The sequence below is a fragment of the Frankliniella occidentalis genome, unplaced genomic scaffold, assembly GCF_000697945.3.
Source record: "Frankliniella occidentalis isolate FOCC.00 unplaced genomic scaffold, Focc_3.1 Scaffold40, whole genome shotgun sequence".
Classification (NCBI taxonomy): Eukaryota; Metazoa; Arthropoda; class Insecta; order Thysanoptera; family Thripidae; genus Frankliniella; species Frankliniella occidentalis.
In genome coordinates, this window is record NW_026267170.1 from 889,931 (window position 1) to 908,463 (window position 18,533).

General features: G+C 53.5%; 3 protein-coding genes across 3 annotated transcripts in view; 2 read left to right on the forward strand and 1 right to left on the reverse strand.

Annotated features, from left to right (window-relative positions):
* Positions 1 to 18,533, forward strand: part of LOC127749223 (uncharacterized) — a 93,898-nt gene that overhangs the window by 5,151 nt on the left and 70,214 nt on the right. The window contains exons 2-3 of the mRNA XM_052266545.1: positions 14,090 to 14,286; positions 14,654 to 14,715. Of these exons, the coding sequence (XP_052122505.1) occupies positions 14,090 to 14,286; positions 14,654 to 14,715 (259 nt within the window). The remainder of the gene's footprint in view (positions 1 to 14,089; positions 14,287 to 14,653; positions 14,716 to 18,533) is intronic.
* On the reverse strand, positions 2,379 to 4,765 carry LOC113214925 (uncharacterized). The gene is made up of 4 exons (XM_026434439.2): positions 4,638 to 4,765; positions 4,315 to 4,550; positions 3,794 to 4,013; positions 2,379 to 3,727 (listed from the first exon to the last, which is right to left on the reverse strand). Exons 1-4 carry the CDS (start codon positions 4,684 to 4,686, stop codon positions 3,507 to 3,509), a joined length of 726 nt encoding a protein of 241 aa, XP_026290224.1. The 5' UTR covers positions 4,687 to 4,765; the 3' UTR covers positions 2,379 to 3,506.
* The window catches only part of LOC113209455 (uncharacterized), a 132,512-nt gene continuing 128,708 nt past the window's right edge, over positions 14,730 to 18,533 (forward strand). Inside the window, exon 1 of the mRNA XM_052266577.1 lies at positions 14,730 to 15,000. The gene's annotated coding sequence lies outside the window, so the exon portion shown is untranslated. The remainder of the gene's footprint in view (positions 15,001 to 18,533) is intronic.

Sequence of the window (18,533 nt, forward strand, 5' to 3'; positions counted from 1 at the left end):
CGGTCGGCACGCGCAGCACGCGACATACGCCCGCATGTCACGCATGTGTGCGCGGCCGGCGCGGCGGCCAGCGCGCCTCCCTCTCTGTCTGGCCCCCTCTCGATTGGGGCACTTGAGGCCGTCTGCCCCGCTCTCTCTCCCCCGGAGTGAATCACACACGCGGTTTAACTTCATTGACGCGGGCCACCACGCCCCCGCATGCGCGTGCCCTGCTCTGCCCTGCTGCAGCCGAGCGGGGCCGGGCCGGGCAGCAGAGACAGTGCGGCACCTGGCCGGCGGCGGGCCGGGCCGGGGCTCCCGCGAGTAAGCTGCCGTTTCCTGCGCCCGCCTCCCCTTTCTCCTGCCCCCCTCCCCTGTGGGGCGGAGGGCCGGGCTAACGGCTGCAGTGACTCGGGCTGGCACAATGAGAATATGTAATTGCAGTCGTTTCCTACACGTAGCTGCGTGGCGACAGGGCGCCGTCTGTGTTATGAATGGTAGGCACGACAGGTCCGGAGGGGCACGGCGAGGCACCGGAGGCTCTGGTCCTGGTAGGCGCGAGCAGCGCCAGCACTTTGAGCGCGCTCTGCCGTGCCCCGACGGGGCCCCGCTCGCGCCCACGCCCACGGGAGATGGGCGCGGTGCCTGCCGCGCCTGCCGTGCCTGCCGTGTGCCCGCCAGTGCCCAGCACGCGGAGCAGCGCCCGGGGCGGCTGACAGCCTGGCCGCCCGTGACGCCTAAAAGTGGGCAACATGCGCCTGTAGCCCACCAAACATCGCCCCGTCTTCACCTTTACTCACACGGCCCCAACCACTCCTCCTGAACATCAACTCTACACGAGCACTTCTAAAGTGCACTTAGGCTACTCGGCGGCTGAACGCCCCGCCCGCCGTTGGCTCGGTCAGGACCACGACAGGACCTATAGTGGACGAGCTCTGGGAGGACGCTCGGCCACGACCAGAATAGCGCGGGCCGCGGTGCGACGGGCCTAGCTTCGGGAGTGGGCGCGCGGCCGGGCTCGGCCGGGCACAACAACACACCTGCACCACAACGGCCTCACTGGACGCGGGGGAAGACGCTAACCTACAACCAGCGATTTCCTTGATAATACGCCGACACGTCTCACAAGCCGAAAACTAACTCCACCACCAGTTAATTAGGTCAACCAGTCAGTAATTGTTTCTTTATTGCATTTATTTGTAAATATTTAATAGCTCATTCATTCATTCATTCATTCATTCATTCATTCATTCATTCACCCATAATTCGCATCCAGCCGTCGCCATCGGGTGTTCCTGTTCCGATGATTCATTCATTTTTGTGCGTTCAGGTGGATCAGTTGCCCCAACACTGCACTGCACTGGTAAATACAGTGTGCAACTGGCGTGTACGTGCAAGTGTTCAGGCGGTGCTCACTTTTAAGCGTTTGACTGGATATTTGAATACTAAAGAGTAAAGTCGACCACTTAGTGACTCCAGTGTTGGCTATGACTACAGAGTTAAAATTTATTGCTGAACACTTACGTACATATTTCAATTTCCAACCCAACACCTAAGAGTGTGCCCATAGAGTTGAACACTACCAAGTGGATGCCAGTTGCACACTTTTGTTTTCATTTTGAGGCGCATTCTAAGATACACAAGGTACAACCTCGCTGCTACTGCCCCTGCGACAGGCTGTGTGACGGTGACATCGCACCCGCCACTACAAAGACAAAATGTATATCGCTTTGTTTGTCAGGGGGGCATTATTGGTCGGCGGGGGCGGGCAGGCTCAAAAGAATGGCAAATAACAACTCACACACACACTCGCCACGTACACGCGCATCCTTGGAACCTGTCCGCACACACACACACACACACACACACACACACACTTACAGACGCACACGGACACAGACTGAGGCGGCACGCCATGGGTTTGACCCGAGGGGGAGGACGGCAGCCGGTCACCGAACCCCCGCCCCGGGCCCTTGGGGTGCGGCCCCCTCGCGGCCCCTCGCGCCTTATCGCCGGCCTGCTCCATGATTTCATTATTCCCTCTGACTCGCGCGGCGCCGTTACGGATCACGCACACTCTTGGACTCGAATCGCTACCCGCTGATCTAAATGTCCCACCGGACACTGTTGATTTACCGTCGGGTTATTTGCAAAAATCGGACAAAGGAACCACCCGCTAGACCTAGGCCTGTGCTATTGGTCGCTTAAGCCGATTTTCCGGCAGAATCACCGCAATGGAATTGTCACCAAAACCTACGTTGGCTGGGAACGTTCGTCCATTATTCTGGGCGACATTTTTTCGCCCAGCTGTGGGCGTACATGTAACCAGAAACTGTCTAAAGTTCGACTAGGCGAGTAGTGAAACTGTGTGGCGCGCAGTACTCACCGGAGACCAGGAGGGCCACGGCGCACAGGGCCTGGAGGAGGAGCAACACGGTGCGGTCCATGGTGACGGCGGTTGAGCTGAGCTGGGCGTTCTGCGGACGACTGGCTGCTGGCTGGGCTGGCGGCTGGGCTGGCACTGCAGGCCGCCCCTGTAGCGGCGCGGGTCCCGTCCGCCTCGGCGCCACTCCGCGCCACGGCCGCCTTCTCGTCCTGGGCAGCGGCGGCGGTGTGGGCGGGGCGCGGCGGGCGCGGCGGGGCGGGCGGGGATGGGCCGGTGCAGGGCTATGTCCTCTTGTCATGCCATGGCACCTCCAGGCCGGCTCAAGCCCGGCTCAAGCCCGCCCCCATGTCGGGGGAGGCTTTCGGGTAATGCGACGCTCACTGGCGGCGTCGGGTTGCACGACCAGCCGGCCCGGGCTTATACGCACCAGGCGCTGATATGATGTACTTTCACCGAAGGTTTCAGGGCGTCTCGGCGTGGGAGGCTGCGAATCGCTGCCCTATCGCACAGGTCTCAGCTCTGAGACGCGGCCCGCGGGCCACTCTGGTCCGGAGCGAGAGAGACGGAACCAGTGCGACGAGCGTGAGTGCGAGCGAGAGGTCCCACCGTTGCGGCACGCGCGTCGTCTGCTCTCTGAAACCCCTGCTTATATCGCCTCGGCTATTGGCGGTACAACCGTCCTTTCGCTTGGTTACGAGGGTTGCGAGTTCGCACGCCGTCACACAAACCGGCCTATTATCGCGGGTTACCATAACAGTGCGTATCTTTAAAAAAAATATTTAGTGTAGCGAGTGCGTGTGTGTGAGTCCGTGTGTGTGTGAGAGTGTGTTTGTGAGTGCGTGTGTGTGCGCGTTCAGGTTGGAAAGCGGTCGCAGAAAGAAAAGGCGTTAGAGGATGTCCTCTAATTACGCGCACCGCGGGCCTCTAACGAGGTGAGGTGCGGCGCCCGCCCTGCCGCGGGTACAGCTTGGAGTACGCGCGCCCGCGTGGGCGTGGCCGCCGCACGTTGGGTGGCCTAGCTGCGCGGCGGCGTCATGCTGAAGCGGACGTGGAGACATTTTGCGGAACACCGCCGCATCGTCACAAAGTGCGCGGCATGCAGGATGGTGCGGCGGCCCCGTCGTGTCGGCTCCACTACTCCTCATGGGCGGGCGCCGTGCCGCAGGAGCAGGCCGTGGAGCATGAACACGGCCGCCGCCACGCTGAGCGAGGCTCTGGCCAGGCTGGCGGCGTTGCAGCCGTCGCCGTCGCAGAGCTCGCAGAACTCCGTGTCCCCCAGGGCGGCGGAGAGCGCGTCGCAGGGCTCCTGGCCGTAAACGCGTCCCGGGGCGCACCCGCGGTCCGTCACCATCTCGCCGTCCACTGCGCAGGAGGGAGGAGGTCTGAGAGGTGACCGTCGTCCTGGGAAATGGACGACGGCGCACTCACCTTCCATGTCCACCTTGTGGCACGCGGCGTTGGACTCCTGCTCGTTGTGCCCGCGCTGGTCGCGCTGGTCGCGCTGCTCCGTCTGGCCCCGCGGGCCCAGCAGCCCGCCCGACCCCGAGGACCCCGTCTGGGAGGTGAGCTGGTTGGACGCGCGCACGGCCGCCCAGACGTCGCCGCCGCCCGGCGCCCTCTGGCCCAGCCGGGAGAGCAGCCCGTTGACCTGCGCGTCAGTCGACAACCAGGACGCATTACAGTACTGGACTTCGTCATCTCTGCACTAAATGCGATTAAAACTATTACACTACATGTTTGCATCTCAGGAAGGACCGAGAAAGGCAAGCAAGGAGAGTGGTTCTGGGAGCTTGCTGGGAGCTTGTGGTAACACACTAAATATTGTTGTGTTCTTTTTTATGCGTTGCTCATAGAAAATTCGACACCTGCATCATTTCACCTGATCATTTCTCATCACTTATGTTACATCTGTGGGGGTGGGGGTGAAGGACTCCTGTCCTGGTTCTCACCGCGTCCATGGCCTGCCGCACGCTGTGCGCCACCTTGCAGTCCACCATCTGCAGCCCCTGCTGCTGCTCGTCGTAGCGTCCCCCGCCGCTGCCACCGCCGTTGCTGCTGCCGCCGCCGCCACCGCTCTGCTGCTGCTTGCCGTCGTTTTGGTCCTCGCTTTCCTCCGCGACTTGCATGGGATCCGCGCACCGGCTGTCTGCCTTAGAGTTGCACACGTAGCAGCGCAGGCCGCCCGCTGCCAAAAGTAAACAAATTTTAATTTGAATTAATTTCATCAGCAAATTTTCCGAGTATGAAAGAAAAGCACAAGGCGGATAACAACCGGCAGCGATGAGCCCCATGGCGAGAAGCAGGCAGGCGGTGCGCCTCATGACGGCTGGCCCTAGCTGAAGCCCTGGCCCACGAGCCCATGGGGAGTGTCGGCGCACCACTGGCCAAACCCTCGGCGTGCTTGCGGAGCTGACTGAGCACACCGAGGTGAGGTGTGCTCCCACACCATTAACTTTTCATCCCGCCCGTCCCGTGAGGTGGTGGAGCGGGGATCAATCCCCTCTTGCCTTCCGTTTCTGCCCTACACCCCTACTCCCTACCTACCCCCCTACCCCTCCTAGCAGCTCAGCCGAACCAACAACCCCAAGGCAGCCCCCCTCCCCTCTCCACGTTTTCGTAATCTCACCCGCAGTTCTATTAAAATTCCCTCAAAAACACAGGATACTCTGGAAACCCAAGTGTGCACATGAATGGAGTATCTCCTGCATACCCGATTTGCAGGAGATCCTGTGTACTCAGAGATTATGCAGGAGGTAGTGTGTACTTGGTCAAGGATACATTAAAACCTCCATACATTTATGCAGGAGATTTAGTGTGTACTTGACCCAGTACACACTAAACCTCCTGCATACTTGCCAAGAGGACCTCCTGCATACATGTAGGTATGGAGGAGATACTGCATTCAAGTACATGCTTGGGTTTCCAGAGTACAACTCTGAAAGACACCAAAGACAAGTATTTGAAATCGGATGAGGTGGTCACAAAAAATGCCTTATTTGATTTCAGTGCAGTGAAAAGTTCACTCCCATTCTGTTACTGATTTTTCTTTCGATCCATTTGTTAGTATTGCTGCTGCTTAACCTCTTAAACTTACTAAGAAATAAATCAGTACAGGTCTGAGAGTGTTTGATAAACTTCACATTGGAACAGGCGACGGGCAATAACTCCGAATTTGAGTGTACACCTGATTCCCGAAATCACTGGATTCCCGTTGATTCCCGTTGATTCCCGTTGATATCTGTCGCGATTCTCGTTGATTCCCTTTTATTCCCGGGCTGGTGTACACATGATTCCGAGAGTTATTGCCCCTGCCTCGGGAACAAGAAATCTTTCAAATATTTTCCAATAGGGTAATGCCGGGATGTGCAAGGAGTAGATCGAAAACGTAAGTCAGAAGCGTATCGCTCTATGGCATTTTTCTCGACGCTTTGAGCATCCTGTCGTGGGCGTGGGATGATGCACGGGCTCCACTCAGATTAAATATTCGCGAGCCGTATGCGCCAATGCGCCGAGCTACTTATGTCTGGCCAGAGACCCAAGTGGAATCCTTGTTGAATCCTTGTTGAAGACTATCCCAAGTTCGAAACTGAGCGAGGGTGAGCGGGTGCGGGCGGGTGGCGGCCCCGGACCGGCGGCGCTCCCGGGGCGCTTGGCCGTCGGTCTGTGACAGTCTTTCTTCTCCTTTTGCTGCAGCAAACCTTTCGAGTACCTTATGGCACTTGTGTTTTTGGCGCCCCGTCTGCTTTTGGAATCCCCCCCCCCCCATTTTATTTCGTAGTGAAAAGAGGAGTGGAAATGGAGAAAGGGCAAGTAAATCGGCGGAGGCCCGGCGGAGGCCTTGCCACTCCGCTAAGAGGCCAGGCGGAGGTCTGCCAGGCGCGGCCGCACGCAACCTGTCAAACGGACCCGGGCGGCGGTGGAACGTGTTGCATTATTACTGAATGCCAGCTATCCCCAACCGAGCCCCTCTCGCGACGCCGACGATGTTCTGGGGCACATTTGTGATAAACTGCCCGCACCGTTCATCACCATTTTCACAATTAACCCAATCACGCATCGACCACTCTTGATAGTTGAGACCCCCCCCCAAAAAAAAACAACAAAAAAAAACACCGTTTTCTTCTTTCTTTAAAATGTGGCGTTTCGTTGCATTTACCTCATTAAAATACGCGAACACTGCAATTCTGGCTGGATGTGGTACTTTCACACTTTTCCGTTTGATAAAATGCACTTTGTGATTCCCACTCTGGAAACTCAGGTGTGAGGTATGTTTGCCTCATACCATTTGGTGTGAGGTATATATTTTTAAGTGAGCATTTCAGCAATTAAATTTCTTTGCTGTCAGTGTTTAACTTTTTCTTTTTACAACGTACATGTATTATTACAAACGTTTATTTTGAGAAATTTCGTTATTTTGCCGAGCGAACCAAATGTTTTGAATCAAGTGAAATGTTTGCATCTTTAATTCTATCTATTTATTTATACCTGCAAGTATACGTACTCATTTGAATGTTTAAGTAAGGAGCTTATGTTTAATTTCTGCTCTAGTTTCTTTCAAAACGTAGCCTCATAATTACTGTCAATTAGTTGACACCTCGGGAAGTGATCTCCTGCATAAATGTATTGGGTTTTTAGTGTGTTCTTGACCAAGTACACACTCCCTCCTGCATACTTGCATACTTAAAATTTTAACTTTTAAATAATGCCAGGCCCTAAGGCGGATACTGTCGCCTAAACCGGCATGAACCACAAACCACTGAGTTTCGCCGATGGGTCATGTAACGAGTTTCCATGATTAAGGCCTCTCATTTCGCCGCCTCTACAACAACCCGCCCTGCTTCTTTGGTGTATGACACACCATGAAACAGATATAAATCTCATAGAAACGTAATGCGTGAGAAACCTGAGCTCAGCCATAAGCTGGAAATTTGCCTAGTAGTTTCGGTTATTGGGCCAACAGAGGCCTCGCGGTTGGTAAAGCCAGTGTTGTCCGGGACCTGGCATATTCGGGCTAGGGAGTATCGCCAAGCCGCGGGGTAGCGCTGCTCGACGGTAGGGGCCTCTCTGCGCTTGGGGTATTTGCAGCTCGTGAGAGGGCAATGTTGATTATTTGCTACAACGCAATGGAAAGGAAGAGGCTGTTGCTGTTAAGTGTTGAATGACTTTTCAAAGATAAAATCTGTGACGGCGTGTTTGTACTCATTTCATTGTAGACAAATGTTTACCGTTCTCAGTCGCAAATATCTCACTGTTAATTCCCTACGACGCACGTTTTGTAGACTTCAAAGGCATTTACATTGCATTTGCAAAGACGTATCTGCAGCAAGCAAAGTACTGCTTCGAAATAATTGCAAAGTAAAGCTTCGTGGTCTACAAACCACCCATAAATCCTTTCGCAATTTGCAAAGCGTCTGCATTGCTTAGCAGGAATTCAACAGTATTTTTTCAATTTTTTTCTATCTTTTCATCGCTTGCTATTACTGATAACATCTTGTGACGGATTGGGTTTCATAATGCGAAGGATTTGGATGGTTTTGTAAGACTGTAGGTTTTTGTATACGAAGGAATTTCTTCGCATTACAAAGGAATTTGTTTCGCAGTTAGTCTTCGTTCGTGTCTTTCTGGCGATTTTTAAAAAATAAATACATCAAAAATTTCTTTGTATTCTCAAATTTACCACGTCAATGAATTCCAGGTCGACACAGACGGACGGAGTTTTGCAATTTCCAATTGTAATTTTACCGCACACATCATGGACAATTTTCCTGTAATTCTTGCAAGTTTTTCTCACAGTGTACATTTAGTGTATTTTGGTGCAATTTTTCTGACTGCTGCAGGTCGAAGGCACATTGCTTTCGAGCGGTGATTTCGATCCATAGTGCGTGGTTTCGGCGAGTGTTGCTTCCTGCACTTTTTGGATCAAAACAGAGCTCTTATCTTACCGAGTTACCCCTCACGGAACCGTTGAACAGGTGGAAAACACTAGTTATTTGTCATTTTAGTAGCAGAAATTTCCTAGAGTGCCTGAATGGTGGGAGACAGCAAAAAGCACAACTTTGGTATGAGGGTTTTTCTTCGACAACTTACCCATGAAAAAACAAAAAGAGGCTGACATTTTGTACAATACGAAATGTATTTGGGCGAAGGAATCTACACTGATCAATGATGTTTGCAACTGGCGTGTACGTATAAGTGCTCAACATTATGTTGCACTCCTCCAAGTGTTTGACTGGATATTTAAATACTTAGTGTTTAACAGTAAATTTGAACACTTAAAAAGTTCAACATCAGGGTTGGCTATGAATCATTGGAGCTATTAAAGTGTTCAAATTTACTGTTAAAAATTTCGGCGTATTGACATATCCTGTCCAACACTTACGAGTGTGCAACATGTGTTGACCACTTGCTTGTGCACGCCAGTTGAACACTTCATGTATCAGTATATAGCTTATAGTGTCGCCCTTCTTTTGGCTGGATCATCCAAAATTGCGTCCGTTATCTGCCGTTACGAAATTACGAAGTTTATCCAATGCAAGATGAAAGGTCTCATAGCGCCTGATGGGTATGCAAGATCTTGCTTGTAGTGCATACGTGTAGTGCGGGGTGGCCTACCCGAGTCTCGCAGGCGCCAAGTTCCAGTAAATTGCTGTGCTTGCAGTACGTATCGACTTAAATCTATTGGCGAGTAAAAAAAAGGGTGCTCTCGTAAATTTACAACTTAGATTATAGTTCGAGTTCACAAAATTTTTATAAATTTACGACTTCATTTTTTTACAGTGAATACAAATAAACTCTTTGTACTACGAAGGGTTTGGCTTCGTAATAGGAATACGAAGAGCACGTGTCTTATGAAAGTAGTGCTCTTTGTAATACGAAGAAATTCTTTGTAATATGGCAGTTCTAGATCCTTTGTACATTACTAACCCAATTCTTCACAATATGAAGACTGCTGTTCGTTAGGAACTAAGAGTGTAATGACCGTAGACGAAAAATAAGAAAATTTGTATCCATTCATCTACCAGTAGGAATACGATGCCCCCCCCCCCTCTCCACCACCAACTTAATGTACACTTCCTCACGCACAATTCTCGAAAACTATCCCGAAAAATCGTGCAAAGCTCAATCTCGCGAACTATTGCGCTCAACTCGCGCCTTCTTTAACTCGTCACCTTGCAAATTCGTTGTACAACTATTTTTGGGGGGCTCCCGAAGAAATGTGTCCCACACCTTGGCTATGTATGTACTGATGCCTCAATTCTGTATGCACACGGAAAAAAATAATTCGTTGCTTCAACCCATGTTTGAGTTGATTTGGAGCTTGCAAAAAGAACTCGTTGTGGGAACAAAATATCCGTTGTTTTAATCAAGCGTTTGCTGGTAGAACGAATTCTTAGTTGTGAGAGCGAATAGATCGTTGACGAAGTGAATAAATCTGATTGCTGGAACGAAAGCGTTTTTAGTTGAATCAACGATCGCCTTCGCTCTCTCAGCGATGTGTTCGCTGCTCCAACGAATTTTGCGTTGCATTAGCGAACACTTGGATGAGACAACGAATTAGTTCGTTCTCACAACCCAACAGCGTTAGTGATTCCTATATCAACCTACGTATGAGTTGGATGAACTAATTATTTTTCTCCGTGCACGGCGAGGATTGCCGAAACTCGATCGGTGCTATGGACAACGACGTTTTACCTCAGTTTTCAGCTAGTCTTTATTTCGTTTAATTGCCCACATACAATGAACGGTGTTCACCGGTGTTCACTTTGATTGTGCTTTTACCGAGTAACGCCTACACTGTGTACACTGTGAGTACACCTTCTCCTTACTCTGGTCAGGGCTTGCGAAGGGTAGAGGAGCCCAATCTCCATCTCAACTCGCTTGCTTTGGACGCGGTGCTAAACCTGTGTGGCCGCTGTTTGCCACACCTCGCCACCGCCTCGCAACTCGCTCCACCTCCACTCGGTTTCTCGAACTTTTCCCCTTGAGCGGGGGAGTGATGCTGCGCTAAAGCCACTTCTCTCTGGCCACACAGCCTTAGTTTCTTACCCACACGCCAACTCTTAACCTGCTGTAAAATCCTCTTAAAATATCCCCAAATATCGCAACTTACACCAAAACATTTTCTGTCACCAAATAAACCGCTGGATTTTTCCTCCAGTCTGGAGGGGAGAAGTTACACCCCCTCCCCCCCATCTTCCATGATGGTGGATAGCGCCGGCCGCTTGGACATCGATCGGATGCGCTCAATGTTTTACATACATCCCGCTGCCCTCTCCCTTCTGGAGGTGTCATGCAAGTTTTAGCAGACGCGGGTCCTTCGGGGACGGTGACAGGAGGACGACGCCAGATGCATCTGACATCTGGGTTAAAAATCGCGCACCGCGTTACAGGATCTGGCTGCCTGGCCAAAACTTTTTAATTTTACGTTACTGTAATTTTTTTTAGTACTTTTACATGGAATAAAAAATTACATGTAATAGTTTTACAGTTTTTAAGTGCAGTATTGCACACTTTGGCATTGTGAAGCGTATTTTGGTGTCAATCTACAAGTCACTGGTAAATTTTCCCATATTTTTGTTATCTCGTAAGAAAAAAGTGGTAATTTCCAAGTAGTAGTAGTAATTATGTGGCGCCCAGCACTGTAATTTTACAAGGTCTCTGGCAATTTTGCAGTGGGCTATTATTATTCATTGTACGAGCGAATTAGAAACTTTTCTTGGTCAAGAGGTGACTTTCCAAGCACTGTCATTTTTGCAGTTTAATTGTGCCATAGTCTCTGGGTTGTAACTTTTGTAATGTGCGCTAGTTCACCCTTTCGTGAGCATAGCTTATAAAAATTTCACTCTTCACTTCAAGGAGAAAGGGAGACGAATTTATGTACCCTGCTCAGGAAAAAAAAATATTACTCGGTGCGTCTTTCCCTTTCCGCGGCGTGACGCGATGCGTGTCACGTCGACTGGGTCCTCGAGGTTCGCCCCTCCCCGCCTCATCACGCGACGCACCAAGTTGTAATCCGATGGGAGGGAGAGGTGGGTGGGCGCCGGCGGCCGAGCAGTCCTGGGGAATGTGTCTATTAGTGATGTCCAATGGTCGGTCAACCCCCCACTCCACCTGTCTGCCGTCTCTCTTGCACGCGCTAGCCGGCCAGTAGCTCCGTCCCTCTCGCTCGCCCGATGGGCACCCATCGGCGCCGAGCGACCGACCATTGGACACCACTAGTGTCTATCGATTGTGCCCTGCTGAAGTTACCCTTTGCCAAGGCAATTGCCTGTTGTTCTTGCATCAATAAAGCAGTGGGCTGATGTTTGTTGGGAGTCGGACTCGTGGCACCTCGTGGAAGTTATGTCGTGTGACGCCCCGCCCCGTGGCGCCCATATACCGTACGTGAGGAGCGTCTTAGCGGCCCGCACGTGGAGACTCCACGGTGGAGGAGCTCCAAGTGGTTGGAGTGTAACCTGCTTTACTGTACAGAAAATATTCATTTATTTTTCTTTCTGTTCGCCTCAATAGCAAAATGTTCGAAACTTATCGGTCGTCAGCCCTCGGCCAATGGCTGACCCTCCGCCTCTCTCCTGACCCTGAATGCATATGCCCGTCGGCGTGTTGCTCCAGGGGGTCAGAGGGGTGGGTTCGAGGGGTGGGCCGACCTCCCCCACACCACGCCTACCCCGCCCCCGACGACGGGGGTCGCTTGTTTGCCCGGAGCAGGGGTCAGCCGGGGTCATATGATGCGCGCAGCTCTGCCGGTCGAGGGGCTTACCGCATGCACTCACCCCCTCCGTGTCCCCAGGTGTGTCCCCGGGGGCACAGTTAACCTCCCTCCCCTCTCTTTATTCCCCTATACCCCTTCCGGTGTGATGCCGGCAAGTCTCTATTGATCAGTGCTGCAGCCGGCGGTGGCGGTGGTCCCAGGGGCCTCGCGCTCGCTGCACCGCGCGCTCGGCACGCACGCCCCGCCACGTCCTGCACCACACACCCCTCCGCCACGCAACCCTCCCGACCACCCCCACCAGTCCTACCCCACAGCCCTACCCCACAGCCCTACCTCACCAGCCCTACCCCACCACCACTGGCCGATACGCAGGCTGTGCGCGCAATGCTTGTGCCGTTGTGGTTGAGCCTTTTCGCGGCCCTCGGGGCACCGTCGTCGCCGGCTCACCTGCCTGTGCTGTCCTGGACCACGCCGCCGCACCCCGCCACGCCTCACCCTGCCCCACCCCACCCCGCGCCACCCCAAACGATGTGTCTGGGACCTGGGCGCCATCAGTCTCGCTCCTCACCCTTGTTGGGAGACGAGTACAAATTACTTGACGCGCCGCGAGGCAATTTCTGCCGCCCTTTCCTCCTGCCACCCACCCTGCCCCTCTCCTGCTCGTAGTACGCCTTCCCCACTACTATACTTTGGCCCTTCTCTCCCCCGCCACCCCACCCTACCCTACCCCGCCGTGCTGTCGCGTCGCCACTCAACCTGGATCCAGGTTGCCTCGGTGCCCGCCCCTCCCCCTACCTCTGCCGGCTACGCCCATTGCAGGGGCGGGGTGGATGCGGGAGGACGCGCTAGGGCGGCGCTCACACCACACACCGCCAGCGCGCCCGGCTCCCCTTTGCATTGTGTCCCGCCACCCCCGCGGCGCTCACTACAGCCCTGATGTGCGATTACCCCCTCCTCTCCCTCATGACTGCCGTTTTGCAGCTGAGCTGCCTGCTCTTCCGCTGCAGTTCTGCGCCAGCGCCACCAGCGCCGCCATGCCCATGCAATGCACCCGCGCAAGACAGAAGTATGACTCATGTGTTCTCTGTTTTATGTTTCAATTCCGCTGTTGCTTTTGCCTTTTAACCCGGTCTGTACCAGTTTGCTGGGCTGAAACGTGTTTGGTGAGCGTTAGTTAGGGAAGAATCACTCCAGCAAAAGTCTGCGAACTATTACTAAGGCAGTATGCATCGTTATTACACCTCAAAACTTTGCTTTGTCATATATAAAATATAAGTGCCTTTTTACGGTGGCATAACATCATTTTGTAAAAACGCCTATACAAATTCGTACACTGATTTAAGGGTGCAATAGCAAGTTGAATACTTGCTACTATCCAACTAAGTAGGTGTGCTTCTCCTCTATTGATTTTTTTCTATACACATGGAGCGTGCAATTTAAGGAAGTGTTAAACAGAGAAGTTGCACACTTGCAAGTGTACACCTTCCGATTTGAACACTTGCAAGTACAACGGAGTATGAAAAGTATGCATGCATAAAGACCACCCACGTACGCTAGAAATAATCTCGTGATTCGACGAAAAATTTCCTGTTTTTTTACACAGTCTTCGTAGTTTTAAAGTAACGATTACATTCGTTAACACGTTCGCTGCGGCTCATCTTTAATGCCTATGATTTTACATGGGAGCGTGAACACAAAGTGGTCATGCAGGGAACGCAGGGAACATGTTAAATAACCAACATCTTGTAACTCGGTTGTTATTCTGAAAGAACGATTCCGGACGGTAGAATTTTTAAAACAAACTTTAACACAATAAATCTAATCCATTTAACAGTGATGTTATGAATAGGTTGATTCCGAACCACTAGTTTGTACCCGAAATCGACGCATAATACTTGGCATTTTCCATTACGAATTATGCGTGACAAATCATTATCGAGACGAAATTCATTAAAAGTGTATGTACAGTATACAATTTCTCTGTACTCTGTACACAGGTTATTATATCGTAGTTACAGATCTGCGGGGCTTCGAGTTCGTATGCAAGGTTTCTGACTCGTTGGTGGTCCCTTGGAGGCTGGTCCGAGCCCCGCGTCGCCAGCAGCTGGACGAACATGGACGTCCTTGCCCTTGCAGGCGGCTATGCTCGTCTGTCGGCTGGCCTTCTCCCGGTGCCCAACAACGTCCGGCCGACTGTGAAATCCTCAAGGTATGTACCCCCTCCTCGGCCCCAGGCCTTTGATCTCCGGCTGTAATCCTTCCAGGTCACTTGGAGTTGGGCAGCGGCGCAGGGCGAGAGCAGGGGATGACCAACGGGGCTAATACAGGCTCAGCAGCAGTTTTTAAATTTGCTTTCGCTTATTTTCTTCTCTGCTGGCCTTTGCTATTCAGGCCGCAGCAGCTTGTGGATGATTCCCATCCCCTCCCCCCTCAGCCTGCCCCGCTTGCGCTTGGTGCCCCACCCGGCCCGGGGCCGCCAGGACCAGGTCACGCCCCAGACCTGCGTGGTTGCCGCGTCCTGATGGCCGTCTCGCTTAATTTAATTGCCAATTATATCATTTTGTTTTGTGTTGCAGGGCGCATGCAACGGCGGGGTGGCTCCGCGGCGCAACAGAGCGACGGAGGGGTGGGGGGGCTGGTTGGGGTGGTGGTGGGGTGGCGAGCAGCCGGAGGCGCGGCGGTCTTCGGGCCGCGCAGTGGCGCTCAGAGCGTGGTGCCGGCAACACAACCCCCCAGCAGCACCCAGGCCAGCCGCGCTCTGCGCCCAGCGCCACCGGTCGTGTCGCTAGACGAGTGTCGTGAGTGCCGCCCCCGAGAGGATTACCTTGTTGGCATGTAGCGCTCGGCGCTTGGACCGCCGCCCCCGGGCCCGGGCGGGAGGACGGTGACCATCGTGGCCGACGACCCGTAGACAACAGATTAGGTGAGTGTCATCATGTATATGTAGAGGTTATACTGTAGGCGAATCGTGGCGCTCGGTGGCGTTTTATTGCTGTGTTTTGTGCACGTGAATACGTTATTGTAGTCAGAGGCAGTGGATTTTAGGGCCTTGTCTAGCTATACGAGTACAACAATTAATGGTATCGTGAAGTCTCCGCAAGAGCCGTTTAATACTGGCTGGCCCACGGACCCCAGAGTATTTAGTATTATTTAAATTGTAGCCGTGCAGCCGTGTAGGTGGGCTAGCTAACCGTCTCTCACTTCGGCGCCTTCGGGCCCTGTTTAGAGTAGGCAACGCCTCCAAACGCCTGCATGCGGTATGGTAGTGTGATAGGTTTTAACAGCTGTCGTAGACTGGGATATTGTCGTTTAATAGCTGTAAATATCAGTAAAACTACACGGTAGGCGTTCTAAGCTGTCTGGGTAGGAAATGGTGGGAACTTTGGGGGCTTCAATAGTGAAAAGTTGAAAGCTGGTGGAGTTCTACTTACGAGCATATTAGGAAACGATTTTGGCTAGCTTATCCAAAACGCATCCTCTTGTTCTGAATCTATCCAGCAGTTTCATCAGGGTTGCCAGCGCCAATATGCTGTGCCGGCAACTTCCTTCAGCAGGGGCCTGACCTGCCTGCCTGGCCTGCTGGTGGCGTTTTTAACGTGTTCAGTCAACCTCGTATTCCTCTACCACCTTCGGATTTCGGACAGGACTATGGCCACCTAAAATGTTCTCCTTGGATATGATCAAATACTGTAACGACGTAGCAGGGTGGACTGCAATCGCGGTGCCCTATCGTTAGCAGGGTTGGCAAACAGAGTGAAATTTAGCCTCATGGGAGAAGGGTACATAACTCCTACGCACTAGAGAAATACCTTTTCAATGCAACCTCCTCAAATCCCTCCGAATCTTTTCAAATCGCTTCCAATCCAAAATACACCCATATCTTTCCTATCCGCCAAATCCCGCAAATTCAAAGCCCCTTAAAAATGTCCCTAATTTTCCTTGAATCATCGTCACGATGTCCCCAATCTCGCCCTAATTCTGTCTAATACTGAACTATCTGCACCAATCCCATCATCGAACCCAGCCGACCATACCAATAAATTTAATCCTGGCAAAATTCGTCTCCAAACCATTCAAATTGTTCTCCAAATCCTTGGGAATACCTTCCAATCTTACCCCAATCCTCACCAATCTCCTCTAATTCCTTCAATTTTTTCCGAATCTTTAGAATCCGTCGAAATCTTTTACAACAATCCTTCCTAATCTGCACATGTTTCGAAAATCTTCCCGGGTGCAACCAAGGGGCACAATACCCCGCATGCGTTGTTAATTTTTGGCTGTGCGTTTTTTCCCTTTCGAAGACTCTATGGTGGGCACCAACCTAATGATGTCGTAGTACCGTCCGACCCAAAATTATCATATGCCTTTGGTGAAAATTGAGACCCCCCCCCTCCTCCTCGAAAGTAAGGCCTGCCTTTGACAACAGGAAAATGGCCCCACGGAAAATGGAAATTGTTCAGCAGCACTTTATTTAAGGCTCCTGAAGAGTTCGTCAAGGCACCTACACTACAATCATCAATATGAAAAGGCCGACAGCTTGGAGAACAAGTTTCTTCGGATCTTTCAGATATACTGTACGGCACGCAGACGCGTAGGCGGCTGGGTGTGCGTGCCTCCTCCCCCCGTACCATAGCGCCTTATCTCGAGCGAGTAGGCAACAGGCGTACGCGGATGCGAGCGGGTTGCCTACTCGCGCGCCATAAGGCGCCGTGGCCCGACCACCGACTACTCCTCTACAACTACAGCTTTACAATAATTAATAAAACCGGAGCATTTCCCAGCATCGTTTCCAACCACTAAGTGCACCGACTACGTTGCACCTTTAGCAGTGCACCGCACCCCGCCGCGCGTCCTCGCCTAGCCTAAAGCTAAAGTGTCGCGCAACCCCTGCCTTGTAGCGACACGTTGGAAGCGGTCCAGCAGCAGCAGCCCGCGACAACCTGTCTCGGCCCTGGCTAGCCTGTTCCTTGCCTTGCCACCCTACCCTCATGGCACCCCGCAACCCGCCGTCTCACACCTTCCTCGGCGGAAAAATGTCGCCCGCAACGCCACAGGTGTCGCGGGGATGGGCGTGTCGGGAAAAGCGGGTCACTGCGACCCTGGGCGGGGAAACTTGAGGCGCAGCCGTGGTAATTATATCGACGAGTGGGAGTGTCGGGAGTTGCCGTCTATGAACTTTGTTAAATAGGTCAGCCTCTCTGCAGGGGCGAACCCGGGGCCGGGGCCCGGGAGGGTCCGGCTGCTGGCCGTGGTGTCTGGCCGGTGTGGTGTCGTGCCCTCATTGCTGCTTCGTTAGGTGGGGGGGGGGGGGCGTGCCCATGGCGGGCGAGACGCATCCCCGGCGCAGGGAGCATGTACCATGTGTCAGGGGGTTCACCTCAGTCCGCCCTGCCCCACTGCTGCGCCCCGTCCCAGCACGGGGGCGTACACACACATACACCCCGCGCACCGCACCTCATGCGCTGTTGGGCTGGAATGCTTGCTTTCTCGGGGTCCCTTATCTGCCAGGGCATCCGTCTCCCCCTCCCAGCCGGATGCTTTTCAATAATACTTTTACCCCTGCACGTCGTCGGTCTGGTCCTGGTCTGGGGCTCCGCAACAGGGCCCCCGAGCGCCGCCCGCCCCGCCCAGTGGGCCGCCCACCCCGAACCCAAACGCATCACGCTATCGCGCATAAATGCCGATGGCGCCCAACGACCCCACCATAACGGTGCGCTACGCCACGCCACGCCACGCCGCTGTACAAGCAGAACGCCCTCTCCCAGCCGCGGGCGGGGGACGACGACGTCGCCGATCGTCTCTTGGCAGGGCGGGCGAGCTCCGCCCCGCCCGCAGCGACTGCGCTTGGCGACCCCATTGGGCCCTTAATAGGTTGACGGGAGTGAGGTGAGGGCGTTCTGGTCGAAAGGCGCTTCTTCGGCGACGCATTTCAACCGTGTCCGCACCGTGCTCGGCGGTGGAAGGTCGATGAGGAACGGTCTCGGAGCGCGTGCGACGCTGCGTCTGTAGTCTACCTGAAACGAGAGACCTGCCGCTGGCTGTGGGTGTCCGTTGTCCTGCTGCCGGTCGACCTTTCTTCCCCCAATATTCCCCGCCCGGAAGAGTCCTTCCCCGGGAGACTCTCGCGCCCCGCGCCCCGCGCGCCTAGAGTGCACTGGAGTGTGCCGCCGCTGCCGCCGGCCGCTGCACTCCAGCATTGAAAGCCACTTTGAGGCCCCCACGACACTCCTCCACGGCCTCCGACACGTCCCCCAGGAGGACGGGCGCGGTGCCATCGGCCGCGCTCGGGAGGCCCCGCCGCGGCGTTAGTTTACTGCTCTCCAGGGGCGGGTGGCCGCCGGGCGGGGTGCAAAGAAGCCTGCCCGGCCCATCTTGCCCTGGCGCCTCATTTTATGCAGAGCTCTTGGCGTAATTCCTGCTACAACACGCCGCCGCCCTGATGGAGTGGAGTGGAAA